This window comes from Phragmites australis, chromosome 2 (genome assembly GCF_958298935.1).
Source record: "Phragmites australis chromosome 2, lpPhrAust1.1, whole genome shotgun sequence".
NCBI classification, from domain to species: domain Eukaryota; kingdom Viridiplantae; phylum Streptophyta; class Magnoliopsida; order Poales; family Poaceae; genus Phragmites; species Phragmites australis.
Window position 1 is genome coordinate 41,782,751 of NC_084922.1, and position 10,983 is coordinate 41,793,733.

At 43.3% G+C, this 10,983-nt stretch overlaps 2 protein-coding genes across 2 annotated transcripts; one reads left to right on the forward strand and one right to left on the reverse strand.

Annotated features, from left to right (window-relative positions):
* Positions 1–518: 518 nt before the first annotated feature.
* On the forward strand, positions 519–6,987 carry LOC133908941 (4-diphosphocytidyl-2-C-methyl-D-erythritol kinase, chloroplastic-like). Its single transcript, XM_062351175.1, has 11 exons — positions 519–895; positions 3,006–3,101; positions 3,198–3,266; positions 3,862–3,966; positions 4,064–4,120; positions 4,259–4,459; positions 5,221–5,313; positions 5,382–5,481; positions 5,614–5,713; positions 6,489–6,574; positions 6,711–6,987. Exons 1-11 carry the CDS (start codon positions 704–706, stop codon positions 6,812–6,814), a joined length of 1,203 nt encoding a protein of 400 aa, XP_062207159.1. The 5' UTR covers positions 519–703; the 3' UTR covers positions 6,815–6,987.
* A 2,069-nt stretch (positions 6,988–9,056) lies between these two features.
* LOC133908942 (uncharacterized) lies at positions 9,057–10,317 on the reverse strand. Its single transcript, XM_062351176.1, has one exon. It carries the CDS (start codon positions 10,174–10,176, stop codon positions 9,799–9,801), a length of 378 nt encoding a protein of 125 aa, XP_062207160.1. The 5' UTR covers positions 10,177–10,317; the 3' UTR covers positions 9,057–9,798.
* Between the last annotated feature and the right edge of the window lie 666 nt (positions 10,318–10,983).

The following is a 10,983-nucleotide window of genomic DNA, read 5'->3' on the forward strand; positions in this document are numbered from 1 at the left end:
GGAAGAGGTCACGTGGTGGATCCGACTTCCCCAGAAGCGTCCAAACACAACCGTAGGATACCGACCTTCCCTCCACCTGTTCTTAGCAGCTTCATGATGACGCATGTTGTGCTCACTGTCCCATCCATGCGGTAAGCTCTCTAGTTAGACCTAGACATTTCAAGTTCTTTCCTTGAATCCGCAATTCACTTGTCGTTGCAAGTCCTCGACCTCTACAACAATTCCCAATGCCACCCCTCCTCTGCCACCGTAGCAGGATGCTCTAGCCTGTAGGACAAACGCAACCCTGACGTCGGGATCACTTATCGTGGCCTCCGCAGATACAGAGCCATCTGTAGCATTTACTACGGTGTTTGCTCTTGCCTCTGACCTGTTCTCTCTGGTCGCAACCTCTCTGCCTCCATCGTCACACTGATCACTAAGAAAGAGACGATAGATCACAGGTGTGCCGAGCTGGAAAGGCTTGTGGTCGACGAGAAGGAAGTGAGGCGTGACATGAGGTAGAACGCACAGCATCTCGGCGTCCATCATGCAAATTTCCAAGTTCCAAACACATGCCCTTGGCAAATTTCCAAGTTCCAAACACATGCCGATGACGAGGTGCACGACCGCTTGATCAGAGCGGCCGTCCAAACCCGTCATCCCCAACCGGGCGCCCAACCAATTCTTATATCTGCTCCGACTCCAAGCAGGAGCAACAGCCATGGCTTGCTCCGCGCACCTCCTGTCCCAGAGACTCTACTCGTCCCACCGCGCCAGCCCGGCGACGCCCAGGAACCTCCGGTTCCAGGCCCGGCCGCTGGCGCCGGCTTCTCCCGGTGAGAGGTCCGGTTCGAGCGCCAGGGGCCGCCTGAGAGTCGCCGCGTCGTTCGAGCAAGGGAGGAGGCAAGTGGAGGTACGCGCCGAGCTAAACCCTCAATTATGCGCAGGAATCGGGGAAGTGGGTAAGGGTTGTTCGGATTGCTGGACAATTGGAGGGAAATTTGTTCGGATTGCGGGAGAAATGGAGGAAAAACGTAGGATTAAGCGCACTGTTCGTCCGTTTCGGTTCGTACGAATGCGTGAAATGAGAAACGGGAGGAGAATTGCTTTTCGCGCTGATTCCATGATTCCATCCAGTCCAGCCTCTCCTCTCACTCCGTTACCGAACCCGCCCTCACGGCGACGCCGACATCACCTCTCGCCGAGGTGGGCGTCTGCTCTCTTCCGCGTCGCGTCCCTCCCATCGCAGCAAAGAGATGCTGCCAAAAAAATACTGGAAGGAGTCATTCAGGTTCTAAATAAGTTTTATCCTCACTGATGTGATATATTCTGGGTGATTAGAGTAAATATAATTTTTTATTAGCATGCTTTAAATGATATTGTCTCTTAAACCGAATATCTTTTTTTAAGGGTCCATCAATGACACACACTATACACGCACTCCACACTCACACCATATGCGCATACACGTGTGCGTCCATACACATGCTATGAAAAGTATTGAGAGGCACAAGACCTCCAGTGCATGGGAACGCGTAGTACCACTGAACGCGCACGCGTGTGTATACCCTAGTCTAACTCTGGCTAAACCCAGGCGCTATTGGGGAAATACCCCTATGTAGGCACGAGATCTTTGATATCGAACTCGGGTGGGTAGGCTGGGCACTCCTAGCGCTACCACAGAGCTATCGGCTCGTTCACTCTTAAACCGTATATCTGATTTGTGATCCAATTATACCATTGTATTCATTGCAATTAAATCAAGAATACAAGATCTCGCGTGATTATATTTTGATGAAAAACTAAATATATGACAAGCGGATCCCACAAATTTTTGGCTAACCCCATCTAAGTTCTATTCGTCCAACCAAACAAGAAATTGAATCGCCCTATCTATACTGCCAAATAAGAAATTGAGTTGTCCCATCCAACAAAACATGGATAACCATATCCCATCCAACCTTATCCTCCAATCAAACACACCATTCCTTTCTACTCGCTCTGATCCCAAATATTAGGACATCGACACGGTCTCCAATACGACACTTTAACTAATACTTCCTCCATTCTTTTGTGTTTGTAGTCCTAGCCTCCTAGGATTCGTGCCGTCAAAGTTTCTTAAGTTTGACTACTAATACGTTCAAACCTACCAATAATTGTTGTATAAAAATGGTCCTATTAGATTTATCTTTTTGAAATTCTTTCATAAAAGTATAAATTTATTAGTCCATATTAATATTTAGTTGCATAAAGTAGTAGTCAAATATGCACCTCGAAGACCACAAAAAATCAACAACTGCAAACAAAAAAGAAGAAGGGAGGGATATCTATAAAAGTATATTATTTCAAATAGAAAGAGTTATATATTGTAAAAGTATTTTTCATGATGAATCTAGTAACATCAACCTTTGTGTCAATCTTTATGATTTTTTAGCTATTGATAAAAGGTTTGACTTAGGACAAACCTAAATGGACTTGGATAAATACATTGACTGCGAAAGCAAATATGCAAGCTTGGAAATGTCTTCTGTGGTGACGCTTCTTTTCGCCATGAAGCGTATTTAAGCTTTCACTCGTCCAAAATGTGCTTTGGTCATTCTTTTTTATGTTTATTGTGTTCCTGTAAGGCATCCAAACTTGTTACTAGGTTCTTTTAGGCCCTGTAATTTTTCTTTTTTGCAGGTAAGCAGAGATTATACAAAAATTCGTTCATGAAAGTTTCATCATGATATACAATGCAAACTTTAGAGAAATAAACCCCGCATGAACTTGTTACTATACTCTGCCTCTGATTTCTACATTTTCCTTTTCGTAGGTCGGAAAGGGCTTCATTGGTCATTTAAGAACTTGCTCATCTTTGTTACTATTCCTAGTTTCTACCATCATCGTTCCTAAATTCTGGCATGATTGTTTAGTCAGTCATTCACCATTTTTTCATTGAACCATGAAAATTCTACTGTTGACTAGGGAAATCAAGAAAAACTATTGCATGTTTCTTACTATTATGACGGTGTATGTTTTAGGTCTCGTATGACCCACAAGCAAAGTTTAACCAGCTAGCAGATCAAATTGACAAGAATGCTGGGATGACACGGCTCAACCTATTCTCACCATGCAAAGTATGTAACTATTTTGTTTGTGATAAGTATTCAAAACGTTTTTGGTTGCTTGTTACGTGCATTGGGTTAAGAGTTATATATATGTTTGCAATGCAGGTTAATGTGTTCTTGAGGATAACCGGGAAGAGACCAGATGGATTCCATGACCTGGCTTCTCTGTTTCATGTGAGTTTTTTTTATGCATGTTTTGGTTTTTCCTTCATGAATATTATATAAAAACGGGGCTTTGTCGATTTGTATATCATTTAGGCTAATTCATGGAGTCGTACTTGTTAAGAAAAAAAGAAAGATTCTAGAGCTTTTGGGTAGAAAGGATACATTTATTATGTCCAAGCAGGAGAATACATATAGTGCGCAGGATCCTATGCGATTCAACACACCAAAGGACGAACGATAGAATACACATGATACTATAATTGACAGCAAAGAAAACACCACGGAAATCATGTACAGGAATGTTTTGCAGAGGAAGTTGTTACATCTGTGCATGTTGCAACCAACTCAACTTTCAAGTAGCTCTGTCCCTTTTCTTTGCAAGACCGTCGCTAAAGAAAATGCATTCTTCCATATGTTTGTTGTTTGTCCTGATGTTGTGGCTAAGTTTAACTTGTGTATATTTAGACAAACGGGTCCAAGTGGCAAATTACATTTGCAATAGACTATTATGTTGGACCCAAGATCAGGTCTTGCTTAATGACACATGCTTTGGAAAGCCAAGTAAGATCATTTGTGTTCACTAGTTCTTTTAATGAATCTCCAGGTGATAAGTTTGGGTGATACAATCAAATTCTCATTGTCACCAAGTAAGAGCAAAGATTGCCTGTCAACTAATGTTGCAGGTGTCCCAGTTGATGAAAGCAATTTGGTACGCTGGCTATAGATATTTTGTCATCTTACTAATGATTGCACGCTTGATATTTCCAGCTTCACTAAATTTACTTTTCTATTGCATGAATCTACAGATCATCAAGGCACTCAACCTTTACCGAAAGAAAACTGGGACTGATAACTATTTTTGGGTAATGTCAATTTCACAACCCATTTTCTTAGGAATTGTGCCTTTTTTTACATTAAACGATCAAAATTTGTTTTCTTTTCATTGTTATATGATTGTTAAGTTGGGTGCTACTTTTACTGTCATCTTCATTCAAATGTAGATACATCTTGACAAGAAGGTCCCAACTGGTGCTGGTCTCGGTGGCGGAAGCAGTAATGCTGCAACTGCACTATGGGCTGCTAACCAGTTTAGTGGCTGCATTGCTTCAGAAAAAGATCTCCAAGAGTGGTCTGGTGAGATCGGATCTGATATCCCCTTTTTCTTTTCACGAGGAGCAGCATATTGTACTGGCAGAGGAGAGGTATATCACGTACTGCATCTCATTAATCCCCAAAAAAATTCTTTTTTGGTAATACATGTTAGGTCTTCCAAGTTTAGTTCCTCTGTCATGTGAGTCATTTCCACTAAGGTATGGACGGCCTATGAAGCCCTTTGTAAATCAGGTTGCTACAGATTGAATGATGCTCTCTGCGATATTGACTTGTCAGCTTGTATCATAACCATGAGTCTTCGGATCTACAACTGGATTTTCAACCCAAATTGTAAATCAGGTTGCTACAGAATTGGGTCTTCGGGAAGTACTGTAGTCTAATGTCTCAGTTCTTACTTTTTTTTTTAGTTTGCCCCATGTTTTTTCCTGTAAGCTCTATGTTGAAAATATTTTATCAGATTATGTGCAACAAATGCTCGGTCACACAATATTGATTAGTACATATCTGTCTTTCATTGTTCTTATGGCAATATCTTTTCAGATCAACTGGCCATTCTTTGAAATTGTCTGCAAGTACATCTATAATCATATATCATTCTTCTCTACAGAATGAAGTTAATTTAGCTGGTTATTATGCTGTTGCAGTTTAGCTCACCCTGGTCAACTTTAACCAACTTTCTAGTTTATAGCCTCTTAAGAAATTGGCTTGTTTGCGATAAAATCTTGCGAAGCTACATGTATTAGTTACTAATCCAAACTAGGCTTTGACATGGATATGTATATCCATGAGTAATGTTTTCCTTTCTGCAGAAGTGGCTGATCATAATATGTAGCTTCAAACTTAAATGCAGGTTGTCCAAGATATCTCAAATCCCTTGCCGGAAAATTTACCAATGGTTCTATTAAAGCCACCTGAAGCATGCTCAACCGCTGAAGTTTACAAGGTAATTAGTAAATACTAACTTCCTTATTGTGAAACGCATGGTTTTCCTAACAGGCTTCTTGTACCCAGAGATTCAGGTTGGAACAAACTAGTCTAGCTGATCCCTTGACTTTGCTCAAGGAAATCACTCAAAATGGGATATCACAAGATGTCTGTGTCAATGACCTAGGTATGCAGTAGGATTGCAATACATTTTATATGATACTCTGTATCCTATCTCAAAATATTTTCTTTGCTTCTTTACTTTTGTTTAATAACATTTACTTAACGTGGTGCATGCGATTCTGTTTTCTTTTTCCAGAGCCTCCAGCCTTTGAGGTGTTGCCATCACTTAAGAAGTTGAAGAAACGAATTATTGCAGCTAACCGCGGAGATTATAGTGCGGTTTTTATGTCAGGAAGGTAAGGAGGGTTATTCTATTAAGCTCTTTGAAGAGTCTGTTTGCATGTAGCCATGCTGTCAGGCATAGTTCTGATTCGTACCAGATCCTTCGCATTGGATGTGATTAAAAATTAGTAAAGTGTCTGGAGAGCTCAAGCTATGAAAGTTTTAGCTGTATAGCTGTAAATATGGGAGCTACCAAAATGCTTTGCATTAGCCATTCTGACAATGTTAGTACTCCGTGTTCTATGCTATGTGTGATGTGTCTATGTCACGTGCAAGTCATGGGCGGGTACTGTTCACGTGAACAATACCCGAGCCCTGTAGCATGTGAGGCTCTAGATAGCATTTAGGAGATAAGTTTGGTATGTTAGACTTCGAGTTGATTTGTTTAGAGATAAGTTTGGTAAGAGATAGAGTTTGATTAGTTTTCAATTTAGCTAGAGGTAAATTAGGTAAGTTAGGATTTGGAGTTGAATTTTGGTTGTAATCTTCCCTATCTATATAAATGGGCAGCTGCACATCATTGGAGGGAAGCAAGGGAAAAATTAATCTAAGTCTCCCTCAATATTCCAAGTCTTCTTAATCTATAGTCTAATATCTTTCCTAGCAGTAGACGCCGCCCTGCTATCCTCCCGGTGGATGATTATCTTGTTATGGTTATATGACTCAAACAGTCTACCAGAGGGAATCATGAAGAACAGATCCCTGTATCCTTTCTTATATGTGTATGTTGGAATCTTGCTTGTAGCAATAGTCTAATTGCGACAATAAACCTTGTTTTGTCTCGTGCAGTGGAAGCACAATCGTTGGCGTTGGTTCCCCAGATCCGCCTTCATTTGTGTACAACGATGAGGACTACAAGGATGTTTTTGTGTCAGGTATGCTGGCTGTTCTAGTCCAGAACATCTATTGTTTATCAGTTCTGTACAGTCAAGACGAATTCTTGAATTGCTGAACACACAAGTGAAAGTGCCGAACCTGTCATTTTGAAGGCTTCATGTCTTTTCTGTGCAGAAGCTTATTTCGTTACTCGCGATCAGAACGAGTGGTACAGGGAACCAATCTCATCAAAAGCTACGTTTAACAAAGAAGATTTACGAGCCTCGGTTGCTGACTGATTGCGTCAGGTTCTGTATCCCAGTTTTGTGATTATACAGGCTGTGATCGGTTTCTCGACATGTTAGGAAAGAACTTACACTGTCGAATTTTTTGTTCATAAGGCTCTCTGATTCCGTAAATGGATCATGTTCAGTATAGCAACCATTGATTTTGGTCAAAAGACATATTTAAACGAATGGGTCCAAATGAAATTTCTTCGGTAGATGCGGTAGGATCAAACAAACAAAATGACTTGCATTCCTTGTCAACAATACAAGTAAACGTGATTACAAAACAACAATGCTATTGTTGTCATGCACAACATTATCGACGTGAAGGTAACCAAGTACCACACTGACAAACAATGAAAAAAAACTAATATAGCCATCTAGGAGCAGTGTAGTACTATTTCCTATAACATGCATTAGAACGAGCTAGGGAATCACCTCTAGGTGGAATGTTGCTCTGGCCACTAAGGTAAAAATGCCGGTGCCATAATCTATACATACATGAGCTTTCGCAGTGATAAAATATGTAGGCATGTGATGGCTGCACACTCAATGTGTTAGTGTGGATCGTGATGGTTGTGCGTGACATGTTTGTAACTTTGTAATTGAGAAAGAGAAAGTGAAAGGAAGTAGTTTTCCTAGGCCGTAGTTTCCCTAGGCCCCCATTGAAAGAGGAGAAAAGTGTAGGAATTTTGTAGGATTTATTTTCTATAGGAATTTTTTCTATGAGGCCCTTTGATACAAAATAATGCTACCCAACAATACCTTTGAAATTGCTATGTATGGAATGGACTATTCCAAAGGAATTTTGGAGGAATATAAACATGAGGCCCAAACCATGGTTTTCTTCCTTTTGTGATGGAAATCCTCCATTTCTCCGTGGTACATCCAAATGTTACTTTCCAAACTTTCCTGTGTTCAGGTGACATGGAACTTTAATCCTGCGTTTTTTTCCGTTAATGTATTTTAAAAATCCTAATTCCAAAGAAGCCCCTACTTTTTTTTAGAGGAAGAAGCCCCTATTTTTTTTAGTGCGGAAGAAGCCTACTTTTTTTTTAGAGGAGGGAAGAAGCCCTACTTAAGTGGCCAATCTTCGCTGCAACATAGGCGAAGCCGAAACCGTCGCCGCACAACCCTCCAATATGGAGCCCAGGTGCATTCTTCGGCCCATATATCGTTTATGATCGGCCCATGTAACATGATAGGCTACGCCAGCCCATTTTTTCTTTTTTGTTTTGACTGTATTTACTTCCCTTTATTTCATCATTTCATGTAAGTATTTCTTTGCCTTTTTATTTAGTTCGATTTTTTTTTATGAACATGTTCCCTTTTCTCATTTTTTTTACCTGTTTGCTCACGGGCTAGTGGAACACTGCATGTGAATACTGCTACGACGACCCGAACGCCTGCACGCCGTGGAAAATGCCGCCACTGCCGTCGCAGTTGATACAACCAGCGACCAGTCCGGCTAGGCGGCTACTTCTCCTTCACCCTGAAGCCTCCGCCGAGGGTCTCCTACCTCGACCTCCACTGGCTGTACGGCACACCCAAGTCCGTACTCGACAACTTGCCCACGATTCCGATAGTTGTGTCCGCCGACGAGAACCTCGTCCTCCTCCGCATCGACCACCAAAACCACTGTACTTCGACAGCGCCCCTGATATGTTCGTCTACACGGCCAGCACCTCGTCTCCGCCCTCGCTGCGGCGGCTCCCTGCATGCACCAAGGAGGCGCAGGGCTTGACCGGCGGGAAAAGGTTCTTGATGGTGGACACCGACATTGGGATCCTATGGACTTGTGCCGCGACGGCGACCAAGACGACTACTTCGTAGCCGAGCTCATAGTGTCCTGGAGCAAGTGGCACCCCGGTAGACGTGGGCTACGACTACATCAAGCCGTCGCCGGTGATCGCCGTTCTCTGCGTCTTCTCCTCCAGGAAGGGGTAATGTATGTTCAACAAGATGCTTGCTCCGCAGCTGCAAGACCAGGGTCAGTTCCCCATCCTCTGGTTCTGCGACAGGGTGGTTCCCTTCGCCAGCCGTTTCCTCTGCTGGATCGACTACTACATCGGTGTCCTGCTCTGCATGCCTCCTAAATTTCAGGCTCCTAAAAACGTTGAACAAATAAGGCAGTTGACTTATCAAACTCATATTAGAATTCTGCAGGCAGCTGGATTATTAACAAAGTACCCCCCCCCCCCCCCCCCAAACAAATGTATGATGTTTTAGAAAGCGTGCAGCAGTCAAAGATCTCTAACCTAACTTTTGACCATTAATTCAAACCAAACTACTTGGATTGGTCATATGGAAATAATATCACTGGATTTTTCATGATTTTTTTTTCCATAATATAAAATTTTTACAACTTTTGACGCTATTTTCATGTAAAAAGTAGCTGTGAATGTTGTATTTGGAGACTGTGTCGACGTCCAGAGCGTCAACGGGGAGTATAACAAAGCCAACAAAATAATATGTACCTGATGACAGTAAATTTGAAGGCACAAGGTGGATCAAATTGAAATACCTTCAAATCCTCTAGCTTGCTCAAGACTTTTTAGAACTTTGGACAGTTTATTCCTTTCAGCAGCAAGCTCCTTCTGCAGAAGGATCTTCTCTGCCTCCATAGACTTCAGTCTCTCCATGGACTCATTTCCTTGCTTAAAATGGCAGCCAAACTTGCATCTGATTGCCTTCCCTGTAGTTGGGCAGCTTTCTTCTCACGCCTACAAAGTGAAATCTTATCTGTAAGCTCCAGCACATGGGAATTAGCACGATCAAGCTCAACAGAAGTACTGTCTAGAGCCCTTTGTGTCTCCTCAAGCTTCTTTCTATTAAATACATCAGGCTCTTCAACTTCTGCATTATCCTTTTTTGAGAGATAAAAGAGCAGCCCTTTCATTTACCAGCCTACTTGTTGACTGCATCACCCTCTCATTAGCCCAATCTGTCCAGACTTTCATCTCCAGCTTCAACTCTCCCAAACACTGCAGAGAGCATTATGCCTTCCAAAGTTGAAGCACAAAATGAAACAATCCAAATAATTGCCCCACATGATTACTGCTTAGTAAAAGCAAATCAAAGAAGCTAGGAAGTGCGGCCGCGGGCGGGTTGAAGGACCCGATCTTGGGCGTCGTCTCCAGGGCCACGAACCCGGCCCGCGCATGCTGGAACGAGAACGACGCGTCATCGGCCCACAGCCTGAGGCAGGCCCGTCCACCTCCTCCAGCTCCGCCGCCGGGGACGCCATCGAGCGCGGCGACGCACGCGCGGCCCCGCTTCGGCTCGGGCGGCCGCCGCTCCTCCTCCCCGCCGTCCCCCGAGAGAGCGCGCTTCTCCGCGGGCGCGGGGCCCTCGGCCTGGGCGTCCGCCGCCATCGGGAACTCGGGAACTCGGGAACAAGGGAGGTATATACGGGCGGGGGGAATTAGGCAGGCAGAACGGCGGAATGCCCGGGGAGATCCGCGGATGGGTGGTGGGATGGGGAGGCGAATTTTCTACCCCAGTCGATTGGGCTATGCGCGTGCTCGTCCTCGCTTTGGCGATTATTTTTTGGCGATGGCAACGTGTCGGCCTTGTGGAGACGGGACGAGGACGACACCGCCCACGCGGGCACACGCTGTCCCCGCTTGCCGTTGCTGCCCCGTCACAGAGAGCTGTCTGCTGCAGCCTGCAGCTTTTGCTGCCTTGCAGCTGCGCTCGGACCTTTGGTCGAGTGGACGACTTTTCGCCGCGAGTCCATGACGGGGTGCCTGTGAGTGGACAAATTAAGAGCTCTATTTCGCCGCGAGTCGAGAGCTCTTAATCAGTTTTTTAGTGAAATCAGTAGTTTTATTAAATATTAGTTTGTAATTTTTAGTTTTTGAGTGATATTGTAGGAGTAATTATTTAAAATGAACTGGATGCTGCAAACTGAAAAAATAATTTTTCTCAATTCATTTCTCTCTTACATAATCACTTCTTTCTCGAAATAAATGACGGCAAATTTTTTTGACTATGTCCAAATATAGCCTAACAGTCACCAACCAAACAGCTCCTCAATACATCGATCTATCTGGCAGCTATAAAGTGATTGCTTCACTTATAAAAGCCCAATGGACAGAGTAGCCCTCACCAAGACGTCCCTGTACTTTTTCATGCTTGCGTGTATAAACTATCACACCCATTTCTCAAGTGCTTTGTAT

Coding starts and splice junctions, on each gene's coding strand:
- LOC133908942 (XM_062351176.1), bottom strand. CDS start 10,176: ATGGCGGCGGACGCCCAGGCCGAGGGCCCCGCGCCCGCGGAGAAGCGC.
- LOC133908941 (XM_062351175.1), top strand. CDS start 704: ATGGCTTGCTCCGCGCACCTCCTGTCCCAGAGACTCTACTCGTCCCAC. Junction 5,714..6,488: donor GCGGTTTTTATGTCAGGAAG/GTAAGGAGGGTT, acceptor TGTCTCGTGCAG/TGGAAGCACAATCGTTGGCG. Junction 6,575..6,710: donor CAAGGATGTTTTTGTGTCAG/GTATGCTGGCTG, acceptor TTTTCTGTGCAG/AAGCTTATTTCGTTACTCGC.